This window comes from Hippoglossus hippoglossus, chromosome 4 (assembly GCF_009819705.1).
Source record: "Hippoglossus hippoglossus isolate fHipHip1 chromosome 4, fHipHip1.pri, whole genome shotgun sequence".
In the NCBI taxonomy this organism is placed as follows: Eukaryota; Metazoa; Chordata; class Actinopteri; order Pleuronectiformes; family Pleuronectidae; genus Hippoglossus; species Hippoglossus hippoglossus.
The window spans coordinates 12519678-12546490 of NC_047154.1; the positions used below are offsets into that span (position 1 = coordinate 12519678).

The following is a 26813-nucleotide window of genomic DNA, read 5'->3' on the forward strand; positions in this document are numbered from 1 at the left end:
ATAATTCTGCTAAGGCCCAATTCAGGTTTAAAAGAGTATTTGATGAGCTGTACGTTTTGTCTTCTGTATTCTCTCTATATGTGTTCAGTGTGGGACCATCACCTCAGTGACATGAAGATATTGACGAATATGCTTAGACCTTACACTGTGTTTGCTATTGGTTCCAATATAAATCTCACCAAGAGCAGGGAAAGGGTGAAGTTCTCAACAGCACTGAACAGCTGTTTGCACTATGTTGCTTTAATGAGAAGTGCATCATGGGATAAGATCATGTAAGGGTTCCCAACCCTCAGAACTGGCTCTCCCAGTAAAGCCAGAGCCCTGAGGTGGATGCAATAAATCCAGATAACTTCAGATAATTAGGTCAGTTTTTTATTCCTTCCTATTTTTGCTCTGACAGTAAAGTTTGTGCCTGCTTTACTGCTCCCAGGCTCCTCCCTATCGGTCTGATCTTTAGTGTTTGAGTCACTTAAACAACAGACAGACCAAAGTCAGGGTTTGCAAGGAAGGGAGAGAAAAATCCAGCCAACCGCGGAGAGGTTTTTCTCTCCTGCTCCTTTGCACGCGTGTGCGTAAAAGCTCCGAGTCTGGTGGGATACAGCCAGAGAGGAGCCAGAGAGGAGGAAGTTGGAAGGAGGGACCAGAGCAGCAGTGGCGTGGTGCTGCCTGAGTGCTGGGAGAGAGGAGCAGAGCTCAGACGCTTCCAGCTCTCCTATATCCACAGATCTCTTCAGTTTACTTCAGTCCCTGCGCTTTGTTTCCCCCAAAACGCAGGAATGCGCGTAAAGGGACGCACGACTCCTGTGTTGCTGCTGCGTACCAGCGAGTCAGACATGAGTTTTTAAACACGCAGCGGTTTTAACAGGGTGGAAACACCTTTGCTGTCAATGTCAGCACAGGTAGTGAAGAGGATCCCGGAAGAACACGTCGTGCAGGTTACTGGTTTGTTTGCATAGCCTGCGCTTTTTCTCCAAAGCGATCGACCGCAGATGGACTTGTTTCCTTATTCCAAAAGTAGCTGTTACCTTTTCTAGTTTTTGATTTTTGTAACTGAAAGTAAATAAGCGGAGAAGATGAAGGAGCTGGGGAAGAAGAAGCTGTACGTGGTGGTGGACGTGCTCTGCGTTTTAGTTGGTAAGTTAAGGACACGAACGCGTGGCTAACCTTTTATTTGTGAAAATGCATTTTACTGTTGACAGGAAGAACTGACGATCAACAGCAGTGTCTTGCCAGCAGCTCGTGTGTCTGTGTGTGTGTTTTGCGTCACATAATCAACGTAGGAATTAATTTAATAGCCTGATCCCTGCAGTGTCACAAATGACACGCAAGCATCTTTGTAATTTTAAGATCCAACCTCCTCGGGATGTTTAAAAGGCGCAGCTGAGTTTCCATGCACAAGACTCATCTGTCAAGTCATCATGTTGTTTGTGCTGATCCCACTCTGGACTCATTCGGGCGGAAATGTGACACATGAACATGCGCCAAACACAAGAGGAAATCTCCTCTCATGCTTTCTGCACACCCCAGCAGCAAAAAAAAAGAAAAAACAACTTTAGCAGGACGTTACAGAGCCTCAGGAAACAGTGTGTTTGTTTATGGAAATTTGATATGCATGTGTGAGCTCCGCTTATTTCTCATTTTCCTCAGCATGTTGTTTGCCAGCAGTCCTCTGAAGAATATACAGACCTCGCCCATGCTCTGCATGTCTCAATATATTACTTCCATTTGTTCTCCCATTGTTTTGCATACAAGGAATCTTTGTTTTTTCCAGGAATAATAATCTGTCTTTTTTTCTTTTCCATTGCTGTGGTAACTAGAGTGCATCATTAGTATAATAGTTTCTGTCTCCTTCCTCCTCTGAGCAATGACCAAATAATGAGATGTGAGAAGCTGAATCATATCAGTGACGTGTATTGTGGTTATAGTTCCACATTGGTCCTCGCTTTGTTTTTTTTTACCATCAGTCTGTAATGAATAGAGCTGAATAGGGAATTCTATGGAGGACCACAGTGTAAAGCATTTCAGTAATTTATTTCTAATTGGACTATTAAACAGGGAGCTCATAAATAATTTAGTTAAAAAAAGTATGCAAAGGAGATTTTTTTAATGGAAAAAGCAGATAATTGATATTTAACAAACACTAATGAATATATGATTCCATCAATAAATGGGTCACATTAACAGGCTAGAGGTCAATAAAAATCAACTTAAAACTAGAATGATGAACAAACCTTCACTAAGGCCCAACAGTCCTCTTGAATTCAATCAAGCTGCCTCAAAACTCAAACACACATAGACATCAGTCCTCTAAATATGCCATATACTGTATGTTCTCATCAAAAATCCTTGAATTAGTTTCTGGGACACTGTCATAAAATGCTTTATCTTGCAATGGTAAAGAAAGTGGGGGAAAAAAGAATCCTGGATCTCGCCCTGATCCGGATTTGCTATGGGTTCTTTCCTGATCCACACCACATCCTTCTACTACGTTTTGTGGTAGTCTATCAGTAGTTGTTGTGTAATTCTGCTAATTACCAGACAGCCAGGGAAACGTTTTAAAAAGAACCTCCTTGGCAGAGATCACAATCATTGAAACGTCATTTAAAATGGATTCAAATACCGAAACAGATTAAGAGACTGCAACTATTTATACGACACCTGCAGTCGTCCATAAAGATGATGATAAGCTTCTGATAACATCTATATCACCACTACCCTGTGAGGAAGCTGTTTGCAGATGCAACCACATTATAATAATCTGTTCATGTGGTGGGACATTGGTCTACTACTGTACCGTGACAGGCGTGTGTTGCACAACAGTGAGTCCTTTAGCGGCACGTTCATCCCTTGTTGTGTCTGTGATGTAGCGGCGAAGCAGTGGAGGGAGGATGCAGACGAGGATGGCGGCTCATGCGTGTGCAGATCTGCTCGGCTGTGCGGTTTTCCCGGAGGTTGCAGACCTTTTCACGGGGGCTTAGGGGGTATTTTTCTCCAACTGTGGGAAGATCTGCAGACTGCTGAAGTTGATAAGCCTCTCCATTTTGCTGTCACAAGTCTGGGATTAACGTCTGGGCTGGGTTTGGTTTAATGGTCAGGTCCGGATGACTGCATCCCACCCGCTGCCTCTCCCTTCCCTCTTTGCCACCCACGTCTCCCACCCAAATAATCATCAAGCCAACCCCAAGCTTATGTGAGGTTGCCCCAGCCATGTAGCAACAACATGGTGGAGCTTGTAATTATGCTGACCATTGGCCCATATGGAAACAGACTTCTGACTCGGGTTTCGTCTGCATAGTGGAACTATTTACATTTCTTTTAATCCCAAAAATCAAAATCGCATGTGAATCTGTTTACACTGAATTTCATCTGCTCTGATTAGCATCTGTAGTTTTTCTACTTTCTAGTTTGAATTTATCCAACCTCTGACTCTAAATATTCATGTCCTGCTCTCCACTCGTGTAGCAATAGACTTTATATTAGGATGAACGACATGACAGCTCCCTAACTGTGAAGCCCGAGTGTCTCAATCACCACCTGGTGGCTGGCTGCAGTATAGGTTATAGGGCGACATTGGGTTTTTTTAGCCATCGGCGTGACCGTCACATATCTCTCATCAACTGTGTTTTATTAAGAAATCTTAAAGCTCAAATCAAAGTGATTTCTTGGCCTTGCTTTCTGTCACTCACACCCTGCCCAGCCCAGGTAAACTAACAACTGGTTGTGTCATATAAATGGACATGAGCCTTACTCTATTTTGTAAAACAATATTCGACACAGTCACTGAAACCCTTAATGGAGAAAACTTGTGCAAAAACCCAATTAATCGTTTGCTCTTTTTTTTCTTTTTAGACACAAAATCTATTCGTGGTCTTGTTTAAAGATATTTGAGCTGTTGGCTCTGTTCAAATATCTTTCTCGGTCTTGAGTTGGTTTTGTTGTGTAAGCACACGTCCTCCTCCACTCTTTCTTTGCTTTACTCCTTCCCCCCCTCTCTTCAGTGTAAATACACTCCGTACAAATAGATGATGGGTGTTGGCTCAGAGAACAGAGGAAAAACCGGGATGAACTGTTCTGTGCCCACAGATCGTGTTCATAGGTGCAGCGCTGCGAGTGTGTGTAGCTTAAGGTCGGAGGAGGGGCGACGGCTCATGACTCAGCTGCTGGAGGAGATATGAATGGCAGCGAACTGTGAGTTTTGAGCAATGTGCAAGATACTCTAAGTAGTGTGAGCCTAAATGGCCGCGGGGCAAGGCATCGGTGTAACAAACGCTCAGGCACATAGTTTGGTTTCCCTTGAAAATGCTCTTTGTTGTTATGTTAAGTACACTGTGACAAACCAGTTCTGGTGATTACACACACACACACACACACACACACACACACACACACACACACACACACACACACACACACACACACACACACACACATCCTTAACAGAAGGAACAGTTCCCAGATGACAGATGTGCTAGAAAGATATTGTCTCAATAGTTATCCATTAGCCTTATAACTCTTTATATTTCTTCTAAGAATGTTCCTGTTTTTGTTTTGTTGTTAGTTCCTCTGATGTAGTATCCGATACTTGTGTTTTTGAGTTTCCTTTTCCAACTCGCACTTCAACAACAAGGCCGAAAAGTTTCCTCTAAACCTTGAACTTTTTTTGTAATTGACTTATTTATTACCTGATATAATAGAGCCTGCTCCCAAAGCCCCCACAGTAACACCAGAGTTATTACGTATTTCCTCACATTCTTTTCATCCTATCAGACTGCGATTACATTGTTAGTATCCTCATGTTCTGTTCCTTGACCTCGCTGGATGTCGGTTTGCCAGCAGCAGGGTCCTCAGGGAGCGGGGCCCCTCGTGTGGCTGCGTTGGGAAGAGTGATTGTGCTGAGTTCTCAGAGATAGCCAATGAGTGCACTTGATGGGAATTGCTTTTCTCGGGAGAATTGGGTCATGGAAACTGAAGCTCTTTTAACAAACAGACACATCCCTCCGAGAAATATTTGTCTATTTTTAGTTTTTCTTCTTCTAATCAAGTGAACCAGGATTTCTGGTGAACACAAAGTCTGCTTGAAAGTCACAAGGACCTTTTCTCATGGAAGTTTCTCTTAAATCAGTACTTCATTATGTTTAAGACATTAAAGGGGCTATTTTTCTATTTCTACATAGCTAGCATTAGTGGTTTCTTGCAATCTAACAGAAATGTTGCAAGTTCAGCATCAAACTTTATTCCTTTGCTCTCCAAGAGTTTTTTTTTACAGCAATCGAAAGCAACGTCAGTGTTAACTCTTGTTTTGATTCTGTTTCTATCACTTACAGCTTCTACTGAAGTTAGCATGCTAACAGGCTAGCCCTGGCCCAGCCGGCCTGTTTTGCGCTTTCCGTCAGAGTGTCACTGTGATGTCCAGAGACTATATATAAAGATGGAAGACATGACTGCTCCCCAAAAGTGAAGCCAAAGCATCTTGTCCACCCCCCAGTGGCTGGCTGCAGTAGCTTTAAGGCCATAAGTCCTGCCTACTACATGTTAGTTAATGGACTAAAAAGTCAAAGTAAACGTCACATAAGTCATTTTAGGTAGTTCTTACAACAGTGATGTATGTCCAAGTGCAACTTTTTCCAGTAAGTTTGTTTGTAATAAGTTATTTGATGCTATAAAAGCCGGGAGAAACTTCATGAATGACTGCTGGGACTGACTCACGATTGGTTGAGCATGTGTATCAGTGGGATCTTCATCCCCCACTCGCTACCATGCAGACCCCAAATGTACAAGATGGCAGTGTTTGCATTCTGGATATTTTGGCTTAATTTCTGTGTAGCGGGAAGAAGTGGTGACACGTTGTCCATCTTCAAACAGTCTATTGCGTTGTCCAGACGGTCCGGAAGAGGTAACACTGGTCAAAATGCATTTTATAAGCCCTTATCTTGTGCAACAAGCATCATCACAATGTGCACATCTGGCATCATCACAATGTGCACATCTGGCAGCATTCCACAAACGCCAGCCCAGTACACAGTTGATTTAAAAACACTGAGCTTGGAGAATATTTCGGGAATTTGGTGGAACAGTTTGACACAAGTGTAAAAACAATAAATGTGTATCTACTATATGAGTATTTTGAATGTTTTAAACACATTATTGATGATCAACTATAGCATCTTCCTGTGTCTTTTGATGGCAGATGGTTTAAATGCTGAAGAACCTTCCAACGTACGGTATTTTCTTCTATCCTGTAAAGTTAGAAATAAAACGTATGCTTAAAGAGAGGGAAGCCTGAGTGAGTGAGGACAGTTCCATTTTTAGCAGAGATTAAAGTTTTTGAAAAGTGCCAAACACTGTCACTAACAATGTCACTGGTTGTCCTCTTTGTATACAGTAATAACACCTTACTGTATATTTGGCATTGATATGCAGATGTCTCAAAAAGAAAACACACAGCATCTCATTGAGAAGCTCCGTACCATTCAGGACAGTCGCACACTTGAACTCCTCCCGCTGAACCTTCATGGTTTGGGTTTAAACCTGTGTGGCCTATGTCTTTGATCACCTCCAAACCTCCAGACTCTTTGATTGCCAGCCCAGATTTAGCCTCACTCCCTCCCACCCGTTCGTCCGACCTCGCCTGCCACCCTGTCTCCTTATGCGCTGCTTGGAGCTAAGCATGCGTGAATGATGGACGGAGTGAAACAGCGGGATTAGAAATAAAGAATGGGCCACAGCGGCAGCAGGATTTGGTGTGACTGAAGTTGGGCGTTCCTCATGTGAATTAGAATTCCAGAGGCCAGCGCCGGCGGAGCTTGTAGGCTCAGCACATACCTTCCACATTAGTCAGTCCGGCTTGGGGTGACAGTTAGAAAGGAGTGTTGTGTTGTTTTGTTACTGCCAGTCATCTTTTAGAGGTCTTTAACATCACCTACTGTGTGTTTGGACTCTAGAGCTTTGGTGGCGTGAGTTTCTTTCAACAGACAATGTTTTGAGAGGAGCAAACAAAAGAGCGAGAGAGTTGGAAACACTGAGTGCAGCTAGAAGGAAAAAATGGTTGCCTCTGTGCTCGTCTACAGTGGGAGGGGATGAGTTGGAAACAGGAGTCAGAAATGGAGACATGAGGGATGAAAAATAAAGAGGCAAGGAAAAGTATTCATGCAACAGGATACATGAGCTATGGACAGAAGGAAAAGATGGATCGGAAATAGAAACGAGAAAGAAGAAATGACCTCCATGCTGGAAAGACGAGAAATTAGAGTGGAAGAAATTAGATGGAGGAGCGTTCTGGCAAATGTTGCAGCTGCGACCCTGAAGGAAAGTTTTGTACCAGGCAGGGCAGCTCAGGGGCATGAGAACACCTTTCTCACAGCTCTCACACACACACACACACACACACACACACACACACACACACACACACACACACACACACACACACACACACACACACAGGCTTTACATGCCTCGAAAATATGCATACTGAAAACCCAGATGTATGTTTTTCAAAAGGAGGAGAATAATTGTCCGTCCATGTGGTTCTGCAGGTGCAGCAGGTTATGTCATTGTTATGAAAACAGGGCAAGTAGGTGTGAGGTACTCTCACACTATTGGAGCGACTTCCAAATGATTGTGGGAACTCAAGTCAAGGCGTCAACCTATTTTTCTGTAGTGGAAAAAAAAATGGACCAGGATGGGCAGATGCAGAGGTGAGAGAGGGAAAGAAATGGGAGAAAAGGTCATAAAAACGCAGATATGAAAACAACTAGATGGAGAAAAGCAAGGAGAAGACGTGACAAGCCTCGGATCTCAGCCCCGGAGTGTGATTGTGGTCCGAATGGTCCTGTGTAATTGCATATCTGCCGGCTAAATAAAGCTCCGTCCCATCGAGGCCTCTATATTTACAACCGAAGAAGTGTGTGGGAGGACACTGCAATCAAGAGGATGACTGAGAGGAGGACGGAGCTGCGAGAGAAGAATGAATGACTTTGAAGAAGACAGAAAAAAAAAAAGAAGCAGAATGGAGGATGTGAATGAGCAGTGGAATGAAGGAATGGATGCAAATATCTTCTTACGCAGACATTCTTACAAGGGTTTCAATTCATGCTAAAAATGTCTGATTGTCAGTCTCTCTTTTAAACCAAAATGAGTGGGTAAACCGTTTTTTCAAACATGAGTAAACCCGCTAACAAAAGACTCCTTTCTCATTACCAGTAGAGGAGTTAGGCTTTCTGGGGTTTTTTTGCCCAGGCGAGTAATGTTGGACGTCATAAATGCCCTGGAAGCTGAGAGGCTCTCTCACTTTCTCTCTGTCTTTCCAGTGATGCACTTCGCACAATACGAAGAATATATCTCTGTTGTTCCCAAAATGTAAAACACAATAAGTACACAAATGTTTGTGGCTATTTATGCGCAAACTCCTGGAAGGCATCACAACATTTCAGTGTTAGCATCCAGACTGACAAAACAAAGAAGAAGAAATGAGTTGTCACGTTTCGATCACTGCCGATCTGAGCCCAAGACGATAAAAACCTCCGTCTACTGCGGAGTCATGTGACCCAGGAGTGTTTGCCGATTGGAACCATTGACAGAAGCCAGATGTTAGTGGGTTTTCAGACCAGTGGAAAAGGGGCTACACTAAGAACCAATTCATAATGGGAGACACTGAGGTGTCACTGTGGATGGATGCGCTTCCCAAAATGGAATTGAAGCGTCTAAAATGTCTTCATCTGGGACAGGAAACCTCCAGCTCTGTGTCCTGCTAATTCAAGCAGGCTCCCAGGCAGGAGGTTTGACTGACCAATGGACATTAGCTTCCTGGCTCTATTTCAAAACTGTGGCAGCATTGGCCATCCATCCATACATAGCAGCAGTTGTCGAGAAAGAGGGTTCGCCTGGCTCCCAACTAAGTACCTCAGCTTTTCCGTCATGTATAATGTATGTTCTTTTGGATTTTCCTCGACAAGAACGATCCACCACAGACGTCTGTGAGTTTAGCTGCAGCCAGAGACCCTGCTCCGTCTCTGAGTGGAAGCAGCTCTGGAGCAGTGTCAGCGTGGGCTGTGGGGTTGTCCTTGTGGTATCCACGAGACCTATTTTGTCTGCAGTTGGATCTATTTTTTGCCCGTAAGCAGTTTGTGTATGTGTCTGCTCTCTAGGAGAAGGGCTGGTTTGTTTCTTGCAGGTATAATCCACAGGGACATTGATCAAAACACACACACACCTCAGGATGTAGGCAGTCATTCTGGCAGTCCACACACTTTACATCATTTTTTTGGCGTTCTTTTATTTTCATCCAAACTTGTAATTTATGACCGACAACTTGACTCCGATTTCAGCTGAATTAGTGCTTTACTTATGAATACAGCAATGAAAAATTCATAACAATTTTTTTTTTACAAGCCAGGGGAGGACTATTGAAGGCCAGGTGCCCTGACTTCACTCAGCCTGTGAACTCTGTGGCAAAATCCCTGTTTGGTTTTAAGGTCTTAGTAAGCACAAAAAACGTATTAAAAACATTTAGCAAATGGCCAAACGGACGAAAACATGATACTTGAGAATTCACCGTTGACGGCTTATATGCAAAAACAGTGTTTAGGCATTCACGAGCACGTTAGGTGGAAGGAACTATATTTCACCACCGTCTGGCACACCTCTTTGAAGTTTGCACTTAATTTTTGTTCCGCTTCAACGTGATTAATGGTCCGGCTCTGGCAAGTGTTAAAAGCTTCATAAAGCAGTTTTGAAGTTGCAGTACCCTGTGACTTTAATGTAGAAATGATTATGTCCTTCTGCTGGTTTAAAGTGACATTTACCGTGCTCTATTAAATAAACATTCCTCAGGACTTTGTCTGAGCCAATCTCACACAAATCTTTCAAACCTGCTGTTACATATAATGCATTCAGAAAGTATTTAGACCCCCACACGTTTTTCAAAGAACATGTCCAACAAACTGCTGCAATTATGAAGAGTGCCTCCTTCATGCTCTTTCCAGGAGCCCCCCCCCCCCCGCCTTTCCAAACGCAATAGTCTGAACATTTTCCAGAATTCATATCTGAAAACAGCTTTAAAGAGCTGGCTATAAAAAGGTCATCCAAAGAAGAAGGGCCTAAGACATGTGACCAAGCTCGTGACAGTGCAAGAACTCGCTCCAGAGTTTTGGGAGAAACCTTCAAAAGCACATTCATCACTGATGATGTTACTCACAGCTGCTTTTAGCCAAAACAACTTGCTCAAACAAAACCTCACCTTTTTAGTCGAGCCAAAGACTAATTTATCCTTCGTATCACACGTGGCTTTTGGCGCCGTATCAGAAATCCACTCTGCGATGATTCTTAAAGTCAAACTGAGACATTGGAATCTTTTTACTTTGTTTGGTTCCAGCAGCAACAAGGCTCTTCTTAGCTTTTAGTTATTAGCTCGCTCACCACAAATAATATAACTTAATAACATTGTCTCTGTCAGAATGCGGTCTGCTGCAGAGTTTCCTTGAAACTTGTCCAGTCGAGCTTCATGTTTCCAATAACAGTTGAAATGTGTCTTTTTCATCGCTACAACTGTGTCCACATCACAAACTGGGCTTGTCTTTCTAGTAGATTCATTTGTCTTGACCGTTGCCAAGACGATGCTTACAGTTACATTTGTTTGTTTTTCCTTCACCCTGACCATGAACTGACAGACACACAGCCACAAGGGACCACCGTGAAGTCTGCTATTTTATTCTACCACCGAAATAATAGAAGATACATTTTTTAGCTTTTTGTTCAGGTTTTAATGAGATGGATCAGATTGTTCAGGGTCTGTATACAACCAGGGGTCAGAGGTTCCCCATCCCTAAAATAAAGGGTCTGAAAATGTATATTAGTGTCATATAAATGTTTTTTTATTTTTAATAAGTTTGCCAAAAATAATTGAAATTCAGTTGTCTCTTTGGGGTTTCTGCGTTGTTTTTAACAATTTAGACAAGTATAACACAAGCATCTAACAAAATGTGAAAGAAGTCACGGATTTGAATTATTCTTGTAATCACTCTATATATGATATTTATCCTTCTTCTGTTTTGTTTGCAGTTCCAATGTCTTTTTAATGTTAGGCTAAATGCAAACATTACAAGTAGCATAAAAAACATATTAGAACCGGGTATGGTCCGATGTAATATGTGGAAATAGATTTCATATCACCATGTCCTCCCATGACTCTATCAAGTTGTCAGAGCAGCAAACCCCAAAGAAGGACAAAGTTCCTTTTCATTTCTGCCAATGCAAACACCCTGATAGCAAAGTATAATGTTTTCAGATAAAGATTTAAGGTATTTTACAGGCTGGGTGTGGAAATGTTTAAAATAATATTTAAAAGATTCGTAGCATCGGAGCCGAAAAGATAATTTAATGGCTTTCTTTTTCTTTCATTGCAAAAATATGTTAGGTCCTTCAGAGAATATATTAGAACCTTAAGATATTTGTCACAATAATACCTCCTGAATGAAACTCCATCCACTCTCACTGTCTTTGATGTGACTCCAACCCTTTGTCAGTGACCGGGAAGAGAAGGGGAGGTAAACCAGCAGCATCAGTTTCTTAACATTACGTTCCTGTTCTCGACAGCTGGAAGCAGGATGCAGGATACAGGTGCAGAAGCTGCCTTCCAAAACCCACATCAGTAGATCCAAGTCAGGTTGATCCCCCGAGACGCCTGAGACAGGATGTCAGCTAAAAGACCCTGTATTGTGCTGTGGTTTTTACAAACAGGATTTGGGTGAATATAAAGCAGAGTTTCTGAAGCTTTCTGCAGAGGACATGGTTTCACTTTGCGTACAAGCAGACCCTCTGGATGTAGAACAAGATGCACATCAGTAATATAAAATGCCTTTGACTTCAGACCAGATTTCTGTTGGTCAGTCAGTCACTTTCCTCTCCGTCAGTTTGTCAAAACAGCATCCGACCACATCTCACTGTAAGATCAACCCACCATGGCTGCTCAAAACGACAACTGCTATCTGAAGAACGTGGGCACTGTGTGGGAAGACGACAGCTGCATCGGTTTCAAACTAGCAAAGACACGTGTTTCCTGCCTTTTTCAAATGTTGTAAAAAGACAGGGGCTTTTTTTGTGTATGAATACCGAGTTGAAATCACTTGGTATCTCTGCATGTTTTTTCCTTCCTTGTTGGACCAGTCTAAACCCAGCTCCTACCAAGGTCGGGTTACCATGTGTGATGATGTGTTTATCCTATAGAACACTATTGTTTATTCTCCTCTCAACACAAAGCTCCTGTTTTTCAGCAGCTCACCCTGAGACAGACACTGAGCCAATGAGACTCTTTGTCTCTATGGTGTCTGTGAGGAACATGTGTGCAATTGGCATGTCACTAAACAATGTCTGTTCTCATCTCATGTTGTCTCGTGTACTTTACATGCAGAGTCAGACATGAGCAGGACCCAGACACTGCATGGTTCTGTAATGATTGTTACCTCTGCCAAGGAGGTTGTGTTTTCAATGCTCTTCGTCTGTCTGTTCTCAGGTTTAGGCAAAAACTACAGATTCTCTTGAAACTTGGTGGAATGGTGCGTCTGGGCCAAAGAGGAATTAGGGGGGGGGGGACATTTTTTCCACTTTTTTTAACACTGTGGCTTTTGTGTCATTTTTGTGAAATTTTATTTATAGGGAAAGATCTTTATTCAGTTACTGTACGGTAACAAATATTCATTTTAACTATATCCGAAAACGTCTGTCTACATGGTGCAAAGTATGTATTTGATCTGAATACAATATGGTAATAAAGTTGTCAGTCAGCCTTGGCCTGAGGTATGGGAGTGCCCTTCTAGTAGTTTATTGTGTATAGCACTATTTCTTATGAGAATTTCTTGACTTCATTTGTTAATTGTTGGTTTATTACAAACATATTGAACTTGGAAAGACTCAATCAAAACTGTCAAAAATTTAAAGGGTGTCATATAATTCCCATCTGGACTTTCTGCTGAACAATCTGTTCCGTGCAAGTGTTTCTAAAACTCACAGCATTCATGACTTAATACTAAAGTACTAAAGTAACTATTTAGTCATTCTGTTTTTCTGCCTTCATGATGAGAGTTTTCTGGGTGGAGGTAAAAACCCAGTTGTGTTCACCTCAGCTGAATCCTGATCCACCGTCCACTTGTATATTTTCCTTCAGTCTCCGTCTTCTCATCAGTCAGTCTCACTGGAAGTCCTCCTGGAATTAAGTCAGCTGCAGGCGTTTTTCGAAAGAATGGGAGGGGTGCACTTTCTCATTTACACAGAAATGTAATACTATTGGTGGGTGCAGCCCTTTTCCACGGCTGTTTTTCTTGCATTTAGTGTGCGGCTGTATGGCATTTCCATAATGGGCCCAAGACTGTCTCTGCCTGCTATGTGCATGGTGGTGGTAGATGTCAGGGTGGGGAATGCATTCCTCACTAGGGCTGCAGCTCATAAGAATTTTAATCAGTTCATCAGTTCAACTCGTATATTTTTATTTACATATTCTATTAAATATCAAGTAAAGCTAAATATCCATTGCAGGCCACCAGACTGAAAGAATTAATCAATGACCAAGTAAAATGGCACTCAGTGGAGCGCATACCAACGCCAACGCCCAGCAGTCCCCCTTAAATTCAATCAAGCTGCACACAATTACACACACTCATAGATACCAGTTCCCTAAATATACATCTGGATCAATGAATTGTTCCTTGGAAATAGGTGAAAATGTCAAAAACTAAAGTTAAAGAAAGTGATTAAGAAGTTTTGATCCAATCCGAAGTTTAAAGTTTTTTCTTTGGTGGGAAATGCACTCAGTAGATTTTATGTAATCCTTCTGACAAACCCCCCAAAAAACTGACCTTGGTGGAAACACAACCACCGTGGCGGATGTAATCATTCTGTCTTGATTAGTTGGATTTGGTCGGAAATAATTTGTAAATTGAGCCACAGGAAAATAATCTACATCTATTTTTTTTATCAATTAATCCAGCTGCTCTTAAACTGTGCACAGGGAATTAAATATTCTACAGTTTTGCCACATCACATTTGACTTAAATCTTATTATCGGTAATATAATTTGCATATTATTCAGCAATGGATATATCCATTACCTGCAGCTTCAAACTGGACAAACAACTTATTTTAGCACTGCTCCACTTTCACCACCAAAGAGTCTCAGGTTCTGGCTTTTGCAGTTGTTCAAACGAGGTCTTTCTCCCGCAAGCTGTTGCTGCCTGGAGTCGTTCTCCACCCAAATCTCTTTATTATGAAACACTCTCCATTCTGGCCTTGAGTAGCGGCAGTAAAAAGTTAGAAGCAGGATCAGTTTACAGCGAAAGTTTCCAGTGAAAAATGCAAATGTTCAATGTAGCTCATCAAACCTCTCCTCCCCTTTAGCATAGTTCACGTCTCTGCTGCCTGATCATAGTTTTAGTTAAAAAGTCCTATATTTATATTAATATCTCCTGGATGTATGATTATGGAGCTGCAGATTTTATTTGCCATGTTTGGAAGAGAAGACAATATATTTAGTTAAAGACTGAGCTATAAGATAACATGTAATTTTGTAATGAAAGGAAATGCTTGAATACTACAACCTACGAAGACTGGGCACTTGCATGATTCAAACATACAATACAATTCAGTACAGTAATAAAATGCATAAACAACAGGTTGTACAGTAAATTACTTCAAAGATGACGAGCAAGAAAACATCTAAATTAATTAATTATTTTATAACCAAGTAAACATTTGTCTAAGATTTTATTTATATTCCTTTTATTGGTTTCAACGTGTGTGTGTGTGTGTGTGTGTGTGTGTGTGTGTGTGTGTGTGTGTGTGTGTGTGTGTGTGTGTGTGTGTGTGTGTGTGTGTGTGTGTGTGTGTGTGTGTGTGTGTGTGTGTGTGTGTGTGTGTGTGTGTGTGTGTGTGTGTGTGTGTGTGTGTGGATGTTTCCGAACATCTCAAGGACTTCACTCGAGCTCTCAGGAGCCTAAACGACTATATTTGGTCTTATTTTCTGCACACAGCCACATTAAATGAGCCTCACTGGAGTGTGTGTGTTGTGTCTGCATTAATTTGCGTACCGTCTTGTAAGTGTTTGTATGATCTTGTCAGATTTTTTTTTTTTCTTTTTTACATTTACCCACATGCCTGTGTATATAAATACATTTCTTCCCTCTGTTTATTTTTGCAGTTCCTTGCTGTGCATTTCTACCCCGCCATTTAACTACCAAATGTTTTTTTTGTCTCCTTTGTGGGTTGTTTCATCATTGTGATTTTAGAGCTCGAGCTCCAGCGGGGGAGAGAAAACAATTTATCTATCCTTGGAGAAACATTTTCACTTCCCAGCTTAAGAAGTGATGTCATGTCTGAAAACCTGCAGCAAAACAAAGAGACAAATGTGTTATTTTAAGTTCATTAACTTGGATTAAACCTTGTTTCTGGTCTTGGCAATGTCCAAGCTCCATATATCACTTTAAGGGGAACAGCACGGTTTCTCCATATATAGTGAATATTCACTTTTAGCTTTGTGTATGACCTGGCTTGTTCTTATCTGAGAGTTTTTCTTCTGTTTTGCTTTAATTTCAGCGGCACTGCCCTTCATCATTATGACCATTGTGTTCAAGCCATATGAAAGGGGCATCTACTGTGATGATGAGAGCATCATGTACCCATTAAAACCAGACACCATCACCCACGGCATGCTGGCGGCCGTCACCATCTCCTGCACGGTCATCATTGTAAGTCTCACCCCAAACATCAATCTTCCCTCTCTTCTCTTTCTCTGAGAGTTTCATCACATCCATTCTCAACTTTAGGAACTGGCTAAAGTGTTGATGTATGAGGAAAAGTAACTGTACTTCTTTTTCTCCCTGTCAGATCTCCTCTGGAGAGGCGTACCTGGTTTACAGCAAGAGGGTTTACTCTAACTCAGACTTCAACCAGTACGTAGCCGCGCTCTACAAGGTCGTGGGCACCTTCCTGTTTGGGGCAGCCGTCAGCCAGTCGCTGACCGACCTCGCCAAGTTCACCATCGGCCGTCCGAGGCCTAACTTCTTGGCTGTATGTGCCCCCAAGGCCTGCACGGGATACATCGCTTTGATCAACTGCACAGGCAAACCGCAGGACGTCACCGAGTCAAGGTAGAAAGAGAACTGAGTTTTTACTTAGAACAATGTGCTCAGAGAGGAAATGAGAATAGCAGTCAATAGAGCACATATCTCTGCCAAGGCCCAACGCTCCCCTTAAATTCAACCAAGCTGCACCAAACTCTACACTCATAGATTTCAGTTCCTTTATGCTGATTTGGTTTTTCTAGTCCATGAATTATTCCCTGGGTGAAAATGTAAAAAAAAAAAAATTGTAATGTTAAAGAAAGTTAACCAAAAAAATCCTGGATCTGCCCCCGGATACAGATTTGCACCATAAAATTCGTTCTTCCCTGACCCACACATCATCCTTCCACTGGGTTTTATGGAAATCTGTTCAGTTGTTTTTATGTCATCTTGCATACAAACAAATGAACATGGGTGAAAACAAAACCTCCTGGGTGAAGGGAGTTAAAAAAACAATATTATCACGAACCAGAAAAGAGAAAATGTGAGACGTTGTTTGATATTGTTTTGTTTAAATCAAATAATACATTTTACAAGATAATTTAGAGCCAAACTGATATGGAGTCCCACTGATGTGGAGTTTTGAAGGCCGATATCAGAGTAAACAAATTTAGATATATTAGCTTATGTTTGTAGATATACAAAAAAAAAAACTTAAGATGTCCTTATCAAAACCTTATGACAAAATTATAATTGAGGCTTAATATTTTACAGTTATACAATTTTATTTATTATAAATAGCCATAAATACAACAAAAACACAAATACAACCAAATATATAGAACCCTAGATAAATTTGTTTTGCTTTAATGACAATGATGACAATCGATTCCTCAGTATAAAATGTGATTCATTTGAGTCTCTGTCTTTTCCAGATTGTCCTTCTACTCTGGTCACTCCTCTTTTGGGATGTACTGTATGCTCTTCCTTGCAGTAAGTACCACACACAAGCCTCAGTCCTAAAACACAATGTAAACATGCAACAGTAAATATAGATGTGTCACCATGCCACCATCTCAGTGTGACTCAGGCATGAAAGTCCCCAGATGGTCTCCTCATGAGAACAGATTTATGCATTTGGATCTGCAGTCAAGGGCTTATTGTTGTGACCATGAAAAGGCTCATAGATCCAGTTTCTGCTCGTGGACACAAAAAGGGACAAGGCAAGAGTTCAGAGGAGGAATGTGGACAGTGAGAGACGGGATCTGGAGACGTCTGGTGCCTTTTTCCCAGCAATGATGAAGGCAGAGCATGTGCTGCTGCTGTGTTCTGTATCCACTTCATTGCCCTTGGCCCCGTTTCTTTCTGTTAAAAGCCCTGCAGGCACCGGACAGTGAGTTTCAGGAGGCCAAGCAAAGCAACTTTGTTCCGTTCAGAGAAAAATTCCATCCGAGAGAGACAGAAGGATCTCTCCAGCTAGTGTCCTGTCGGTAGTCTGGTCTGCACTCTCTTTTTGCCAGATGAATAAGAGCTAAGCTGTGATATCCAGGCTGCAGGGTTCAGTGCAGAGAGGCTGTGAGGCACGGGGGGGGGGGGGGGGGGGGGGGGGGGCTGACCGTAGTGCGATGCCAAGTTTTGCACCTTCAGCAGTAACCAAGCAGACGCCCAGTGACGTCTGTGCTGTTGCCAGGTTCATACGTATTTTGGCATCTGCTGCACTCCAGTAAAATAAAGGGTTTCAGTTGTGTAGTGGACATAAATTAGCCTCATACTCAACACCCTTTTACATTAAAATTCAATTTGAGACGTATACCAGCTACTGTTTCTGCCTTAGAGACACATGAACTCATGCTTTACGTGAATAGACGTTTTTATTATTGGTGTTTGCAGTGAAACAACATGTACTTTGAAACCTGACAGTAGGGCAGACTAATTGTTTAAGCATAAACACAGAAACTTGACTGCTGCATGACTTCACTGCTATTTCATTAATGCAAATAATCTTTTTCTTCCTTCCTCTTCCCCTCATCCCCGAACCATCTCCCACTCTCTTCTCCTCCTCCAGCTTTACGTGCAGGCCAGACTGGTGGCTAAGTGGGCTAGACTCCTCCGGCCCACAATCCAGTTCTTCCTGGTAGCCTTCGCGGTGTATGTGGGTTACACCCGCGTCTCTGATTACAAGCACCACTGGAGCGACGTGCTGGTGGGGATGCTGCAGGGAGCGCTGATCGCTGTACTCAACGTAAGTTCAACTTCATTCAAGGAAATTCCCTGCACATCGAAACAATGTCTGCACTGTACTTTTGTGACATTAGTCGGTATATTCGCCAAATGATGCTCTTCTAGTGAGTCGGAGTCCCGTGTATTTTCTGCCAGTTCACAGCAATATAAACAGTGAAAATGATCTTTCCCCACAGTTTCAGTGTCCAACTGCAGCATAAGAAACATAAATATTTGCTTCCCGTACCTGTTTCAAAGTAAAAGCCCTCTGGCGTTACTGTTGACTGAATCCAGTCATTTGTTGTAACAAGGTTTTGGAGGAGTTGAAGATGCACGGCTTCATACCATAGTGTGCTGACATTTAGTTAAGTTCATAGGCCGACAGAAAATATGGTGGCCATACCAGAAACCTCACTTGGCAGCTCTGCAGAATGTCCACTGCAGACACACTTCCTGTGTGAACAACCAGGCGCCTGAGAGATGCAGCAGATCTGCAACACAGCTGTCAGGCGCTGCACACACACACATGGTGTTAGAAACGTCATCAACACGCCCACATGCTGGCTGTGAATCCTCCAGATTCTCCTGATGTGATCTCGCATGGGCTCATTTGGACTTATAGTTTTTATTAGAGCCCTGGCAGAGGAACCCCAGAGAATGTCCAGAGCTTCTGACACAACCATTTGTGTTTTCACATACTGTCCCTCCGGAAAATGTCAGGAGATTATCTGTAGTTCAGTGCATGTTTGAAAGCAGCTACAGTTTCTTATCTCGGATCCTCCTTCAGTCCTGAGTTTAACAGATTCACTGACAGAGGAAGCAAAGGAGATTTTATACCTGCTCAGGTCTCTTCCTGTATTTATTTGGAACCCGTAGAATCTACCTGATGGAAGCAGTTCATGATCTGAGTACAGGACGTGAGCATAAGCTTTTATTTTATTCCAAAAACATTTACCTCGTATTTGTGAATCAGTGCTCACGTGGAGAGCTTATAAGATGTTTTGAATTTTCTATGAAGTGTTTCCAGCCTCGTACCTGTTGAAATCTTGCTCCTGTGGTTTCAGGCTTTAGGCAAAGCAAACACGGGTTGGACTGTCCACATCATAAGAAAGACATTTTATGGAAATCTGAACCGTCAACGATACTCCTTCCTTTAAAGCAGAGCAGCTGCTAGTGAATCATTTCACTAGCAAACATTTCTGCTTTATTTCATTCTGGCAGTGAAACACGTGTGTAGACGGGAAGTATGAGTGAAGCGGAGTGTGACAGAGGCAGAGTGTGACTTGACAGGAACACACACACTCACACCGGCAGGTTCTTCGTCCATTCCCCCCCACTCCATCCAGCTGGGCTCCTTTTATTGTTTGGCCACTTCCCTGTTTTGATTGAACCACTGTCAGCACCGCCTTGTGGAAACTCCACAGTGTGTGTGTGTTTGTGCAAGTGCGTGCGTCCGTGTATGATTAATGGGGAAGTGAGCCCGCGCCTTTTCGGCCTTCACGTTGCTCCGCGCAATTAGAGACCCTCCTGGGCATAGTGTTTTACGGCCGACAGGGGTTGTGCCTGCTCTCTGTGTGTGTTCCTCTCAGATGTGCACGAGTGTTAGTGTGTCACTCAACAGCTGTGCACAGACCGGTCCAGACACATGTAATCACAGTTTCCAGACCTGCCCTCAATCCATATACCTCCTCTGTATCCGTCACACAGGAGACACTCCACAATCTCTGTGGGAAAAAATATCCACTAACCTACTCTTTCTCTCTTCTCCTCATCTTCCTCTCCACTTCCTGTCCTCTCCTCCCCATCTTCTCCCTCTTCCTCATCTTCTTCTACTTCCTGTCCTCAAACACCTCCTCTCCTCTTGTGCTCCTACTCCTTTCTCATCCCCCTCCTCCACTTCTTATCCTGTGCCTGTCCTCCTGCTCTCCTTCTTCTCTCCCCCTCCTCACCTCTGCCTCGCCTCGCTTCTTCCTGTCCTCTTCCTCTCCTCCTCTCTGCAGGTGTGCTTCGTGTCAGACTTCTTCAAGAAGCGTCCTCCACGTTGCACGAGGCAAGACACCACCGAAAGCGAGGAGCCGGAGAGGAAACCCAGCCTGCAGATCGTAGACTCTGAGCACACCAACCATTACAACTACCACCACAATCCTGGCCCTGTGTGATAGTGGGGGGCTGACGCTGGGGGGAAGAAAGGCTGCAGCCTGCAGATCCCAAACCTGTGTGATGGGGGTCCAACCCAGGGGTCTTCAACCGCCATCGACTCTTTGCTGGATGAGAAGTTCTATGACTATGAAATGTTAAATCTTGGCTACATGTGTTCCGGTCTACAACCAGACCTTTGTATCTCTGTTTGAAAGGAGTAAAGTTCGGGATCTGGTCTGTAGCTTGCAGCCTTCAAGCCCCCAGCTCTCTCCCTCTCTCTCTCTCCATACGTATCAACCACTCACACCCCCACCTGCTCCCCAACCACTGGACTGACTGAGGGGGCTGCGTCCCATCGCCAGGTCTCTGAGCCCCCTGTTAAAGGCGCCGCGATGACGTCCTGCTCTCCTGTAAGAGAGAGAGGAGCCTATTGTTTGTAAGACATCGTTGTGGATGTTCAAGTGTATTTGCTTAAAGCTGCATTGAGGGAAAAGAAAAACTCCAAACACACAGCAACAAAGCTATGATATATAGTTGCCTAATGAAGTGCTTGTGGATACGTGTTAGCAGACAGGCGACACAGCAGAAGCAGAGAAACCTAGACGTGCCAATTACAGCCCTTTTCTGGCCATCGGATGAATGTAAGGCAGATTTTGACTTTGTGCTTATACATATATCGGCCCAACAACTTCCTCTCCTTAGCCATGTTGCAGGAAGTACAGCTGCCTATAGTTTTCTATGAAGTGTCAATAAGAGCAGTTTGAATCTGGAAGTGCCGTGGGATACCGTGGGCTTGGCTGTGGCAACTCATTTTTTACACTAATATCAAATATATCGCTTAATGGAGCTCTAATGTGTTTTGTATGTATGTTTTTTAATTTTCGTTTGGTTTGTTTTTCGAGCACCTTACGCTGGTCACTCGCCAGTAAGCAAGTCGTTGACAACAGCTCACATTGGATGAGCTCATTTTCTCGCAGACTGAGTAGCTGCAGGCCATCCCAGCGCTGCTTTAACACAAGAGGTATATCAATCAAACCGACATGACAAGCTATAAGCATCACCTGGAGATAAATCCATAGATCTGAAATAAGATGACAATAGGCTCCTGCCAGCTGTTTTAAGTGCCACACTAACAGATCTGGTGTAAACCATAAGCTCTGTCTCAATTCACGGGCTGCATCCTTAGGAGGCTGCATTCGAAGGCTGATTGCATCACAGCGGTACTTTACTGTCCCATTTCGATGGCTCCTTCAAATATGGCCGACAAATGTTTCCTTCTATCCTCGAGAGAGGAGGGGTCCAACGGGTGTTCTCTAATGCTTGAGTATCACGCCTCAACTCAGAACAGCTAACGTGTTTAAAAAGAAGGGCTTTAGAACTTTCTCGTCATGTCCAACTTCATCTCCGTTGCTGGGCAACAGCAATAGGGTGGGACGAGCTGGAGACGCTGATCACAGAAAGGAGACCAAACCATGTCATTTCGGTTCGGCCTTCACAGTCAACGGAGGTGGAGGTGGTCTTTGTGCAGCCCCTGCATTGAAACACAGCAATAGAGTTTATATGGATGGATGAAGCCTCTCCACGTCCTCCCACTATCCAGAAACGAAGCCAAAATATCCCCGATCAGGATATTGTAGCGATCAAGGTATTGAATCGCGGTAACAAGCTCCCGCCGACACAAGCATTCGACCAATCGTGAGTCAGTCCATGTCAATCATTGTTTTTATTGCATCAAATAAAACCAAACTTACAGGTTAAATGAACACTTGAACCAACATCAGTGTGCGAATAACCACCTTAAAAGGAATGTAAAACATCTTTGAAACTATTTATTGGCACGTACTTTGACTTTTTAGTTTGGTCCATGTCCCATCGGCTATAATGGAGGAGGCAGGATTTATGACCTATAGCGTAGTCAGCCACCAGGGGGTGATCAAGATGCTTTGGCTTCACTTTTTGGGAGCTGTTAATTACTATGACAAAGAAGTGCCTACGTAGATTTGTCACTATTACTGATGTGTTCTTTAGACCAAGTCAGTCTTTAACAGTAGACTCTGTGCAGACTGGGTCAAATTCACCTTTAACAGTAGTGATGCTTTTCTAATATGTGCAAATTTATATGTGGCGTGATTGATTGATATTATATTTCCCCTGTGTGTTATGGACTGCAGAGGTAGGAACCATTGATGCAGAAGTTCTGATGAACTTAATGCATCATACCACTACGACTATACTGCCAATCACATATTGACAAATCTGGCCTCCTTTTTGTTCGGTTTAGTTTTTCCGCTCTCTGTCTTGTGTTTTTATATAATTTCTCAAATAATAGTAATCAAAGAAGGATGAGACGACCATTTTGAAAATGGTGTTTAATTTATTTTAAATACAAGAAGCTTCTCTATTAACTTTAATAAGGTTGGAATTGCCAGCGCTGTTAAGGTTTTTTGTGCAATCACCCTTGCTTGCCACTATGAGCCAGAAATACTGTACTTTCTACTAATTCTATGAGACATGTTTCATGTTCTGTGAAGGATGTATATACGCTTGTATGTTTTTTATTTTCACATGTAGGCAGATTTTAAATTCACCTGTACAGTGTGCTTTATTTGGCCTGTGCCTTCACAGACTGGTCTTTATTGGAGCTACCACACAAATGGATCCGATTCCAGGTCCAAACGTGAGCCAGATGCCTTGGCAGGGCTTTCAAAATGCTGTTGTAATGATAATGGGTTACATACCCAACTGTGTTTTTGAAGCGAGTAACACAGCTCCATTCCCACTTCAAAGAATCGTCTACGTTCCTTTTCCCCTTCCTGTGTTGATAGATGGGGTTAAATCGTGAGTTAGGTCTCCTCTGCAGTTGGAGGAACGACGACAGATCACTCGGACCTCACAATTGATGGAGGGAAGAGAAAAAGAAGATGGAGGGAGATGGAGACCTCCACCTGATAGTGATTGTGAGGCCCTGAAGGTGGGCTGGGTCAAGGAGGAGGCGGCGTACTTTTAGGGGTGTGGGGTAGCCTACGGTAAACCTTGGGTCCCTGGGGACGACTACACATTTGTAACAGAGATTTACAACAAGAAACAGCTGGAACTGGTTGCGGTGAAGTGCTGTGCAACACCCCCCCCCCCCCCCCCCCCCACACACACACACACACACACACACACACACACACACACACACACACACACACACACACACACACACATCTAAATCATGTGTGCGTTACTGCATCCTGCAGACTAATGGCACAAATGAGGACGAGGATGTAGGCATTTGATTTCCCCCGCTGGAAACCCAGGTTCTCAGCTGGTTACGTGGCTCCATGTGTGTTTGAGGTTTTACTGGATCGGTGTTTCCGAATTGGCACCGGATGACCAATCTTTTATGTGTCAACTTGTAGCTATGGTTCATGTTGTTCTTTTGTGTATAGATTATATCTATAGTCTTTAAATCAGAGAATTTTAAATAAAGATATAATCCACATACAGTTCTGTTGTCTTGCTTTTACACATTTAAAGTCACACAGACACAAATCACTAACCTCCAGTATGTCAAGACACCCCCATCCTGGGAATTACAGAGAGCTGTCCTCAATATCACTGCAAACACAACTATATGGTTTTAAATAGAATGATGATGTGCACTGAAAGCACTTGTGCTATAGTGTTTTCAAATATTATCTATCTCTTAAATCTCTGGCTGTCGGCTTCACACTTGACATGACATGTTGAGGGTGCAAGGAAATGCAGTGTAAAAGAAATTGGTGCAATACGGACACCGGATACATGCAATATTAATAGGATTTTAATAAAGAGCACGTTGCCGCCAGTCGGACCGAGTTGAACATGTCTTCTTTATGTCCTCTTCTATGTGATGAGTAACAACACGTTGAGAAACTACAGGGACAGCGCCACCCTGCGCAAAACACTCTGATTTGAACGGGCACTACACTAGTACAAGTAATACACCAGTACTTTCTGTGGGACCTTGTGTGTCCCCTTCAGGAAATGCTCTTGAGAAATGTCCCCCCCCAACATGCATGGAGGAAAACAAAGATCACCAATAATTACTCTTTTCTCTTTTACGCTGTGTTAGACTCTCATTTGAATTATAGGAGGTGGTGTTAAATAGAAATAGATGGAGTCAGTAAGGGTTAATCAATGCACCCATGCTGCCTCAGTGCGTCCAGGCCCGGAGAATGGAGCGCTCTACAAAAATAAACACATGTATATTTATGACAGAATAAACACTGGGCCCATGGGGACAGTTGTGGGTGTTTCGTTGGCGGTTTGCACTGAAAACCACTGTCACCCCTCATTTAAAACAATATTGCTCACACCCATGTCGTGAAAGTTGAGCGTACGTGGGGCCGCTTCTCACTGCGGTGGCAAAACAACTGGGAATTCAACACATTAATTAACATTTACCTTTTATTTTCATTACTATTTATTAATTTAGTTTCTTATTCAGGGAGATTTGCTCTATATGAGCTCAGTGCTGTGTCATTACTTTCTCCAGAGACGCATTATATACCCTCACTGAAAACTTTATCCTTAAGGTCGTACTGTAAATGTACCTTTAACGAGATGTAGTCTCAGTGACAGAACTTGCTGAACATCATATCTGTGGTTTTACGGTGAGAAACTATCCATCTGGAAAATATTACACAACACATACATCAGATCTACAGTCTGCCTGAGGCCTGTATGAGGCAATAGAATCTCTACCTGGAGCAGATCACTGGTTTCCCTTGACTTTACATTACTGTCATAACCGGACACTAAACAACCAGCCGGATATGAATCAAGGGGAAACTTTAAGATAAAAATATATCATGATAGCCGTCTCTCATGGAAGGCTTCTGAGTAAAGTGTCGACACAAACACAGAAAATAGATCACAAATCATGATTGGTCAGGTCCCCAGGGAGGGAGTCCTGCGAGTGACCGGGAGCGTGGTGAGAAGTGGCTCTCGAGATGAGCGGTTTCTGGAAAACCTCAGCACAGGAAGCAGTGAAGCTTGACGGAAAAGGAGACGGCTGCAAGTTTTTGGGATGTTTGCGGTGGACGACGCTGGGTGTTACGCGTTCCACCATTCATCCCACTTTGGTCAGTGTCCCTGAGGGCGAAAACCATTTCTGGTTTCAAGGTGGAATTCCAGGACCAATGGTCGAGGAGAATGAATATGGGACAGGGTTGCTGCTAGAAATAACACGACCCATAATGGCTCTACTTGTAAAAGTTGACTTTGGATCCTGAAACAGTGAGAATAGATTTGTTTTTAGTTTTTTCTTGGATTTACTGTAACATAGAGTAAAAATGTGCCAGAGAAAGAAAACTGTCCAGTAAACTGCCAGTAAATTATATTTTCATTACTGTGTTCACAGGATTATGTAAAAACTACTATTTTGTTGAAACTTGGTGGAAGGGTGCATTGTGGGTCAAGTTAACTTCTGGAGCTGACTCCTTTAAGGGGTTGACTCCAGGATTTGTTTATCATTGAGATATGGGGCATTTTTGTTTTACATTTTTGTCAATTTCTCAAGAAATAATCGAGAGATGTTGGGCCTTGACAGATGGACGCACACTACTGAGTGCTATTCTAGTTGAAGAATCGCATTGTCAAACTGGTTTACAGGATTAAAAGTCAATAAATGCATGGTCTTGACACAGGCATGGTCTTTTTCTTCAACCTGTGTTAGATTTAAGTTAGTTAATTCAGTTTGTAATGATCAAGTTGGTTAATGTTTGTGGTCTCAATTGAGTGTGAACAGTTTTCAGCCCTTGAAGAACTTTCCTCTCACTTGGTTCTCTGCAGCCACACACCGGCTGTTGACAGGTCAGAGCTGCTGCATGGTTCCTCTGAGCTTCTGCAAGACATACTGTCACTTATTATTGGGTGGCTGTGGCTTAGGGGGTAGAGAGGGTTGTCCACCATAACAAGAAGGTCATTGGTTCAATCCCTGGCTCCTCGCATTCTGAATTGTCTTTGGGCAGGATACTAAACCTTTAGAAAATGTGCTGCATGTAAAGCCCTGTATGAATGTGTCAATCTATTGTGTGCTAATTTCTTCTGTTTTCAAACGACGAGGGATGAATGTTAGCTCAGACAGCCAGAGTATCAGAGATACATTTCCTCTGTAACTTTTAAAACAACACAAGTAATCCTGACAATTAGCAGTGCTCTACTCCGCAGCGTCAATTCAGAGGTGTCTGTAACCTTCTCATGCCGGAGGCCAGCAGAGACATTTTTAGCTTGGCGCTGTATTCTAGCAATTAAAATGCCTCCAGAAATGAGCAGCTATGTTGTTTTTTTCTCTTCCTATCATAGAGAGCAGCGAGCCTTCCTGCTCCACAGTGTTGCTTCTGCAAAAAAAAAAACACTTTAATTAACCACAGTGCACAA

The 26813-nt window shown here is 42.9% G+C and overlaps 1 protein-coding gene and 1 long non-coding RNA gene across 2 annotated transcripts; one reads left to right on the forward strand and one right to left on the reverse strand.

Annotated features, from left to right (window-relative positions):
* Positions 1-407: 407 nt before the first annotated feature.
* On the forward strand, positions 408-21698 carry plpp2b (phospholipid phosphatase 2b). Its single transcript, XM_034583967.1, has 6 exons — positions 408-1134; positions 15580-15731; positions 15871-16133; positions 16982-17039; positions 18112-18288; positions 20267-21698. Exons 1-6 carry the CDS (start codon positions 1074-1076, stop codon positions 20423-20425), a joined length of 870 nt encoding a protein of 289 aa, XP_034439858.1. The 5' UTR covers positions 408-1073; the 3' UTR covers positions 20426-21698.
* Positions 1057-14828, reverse strand: LOC117760723. The gene is made up of 2 exons (XR_004613713.1): positions 14781-14828; positions 1057-1245 (listed from the first exon to the last, which is right to left on the reverse strand). It is a non-coding gene; the product is annotated as an uncharacterized LOC117760723 (long non-coding RNA).
* Positions 21699-26813: the final 5115 nt, after the last annotated feature.

Excerpts from the sequence above, each read along its gene's own strand:
- plpp2b (XM_034583967.1), top strand. The coding sequence starts at position 1,074 with ATGAAGGAGCTGGGGAAGAAGAAGCTGTACGTGGTGGTGGACGTGCTC. Across the intron at positions 16,134-16,981 it reads CAGGACGTCACCGAGTCAAG|ATTGTCCTTCTACTCTGGTC; the intron begins GTAGAAAGAGAA and ends TGTCTTTTCCAG. Across the intron at positions 17,040-18,111 it reads ACTGTATGCTCTTCCTTGCA|CTTTACGTGCAGGCCAGACT; the intron begins GTAAGTACCACA and ends CTCCTCCTCCAG.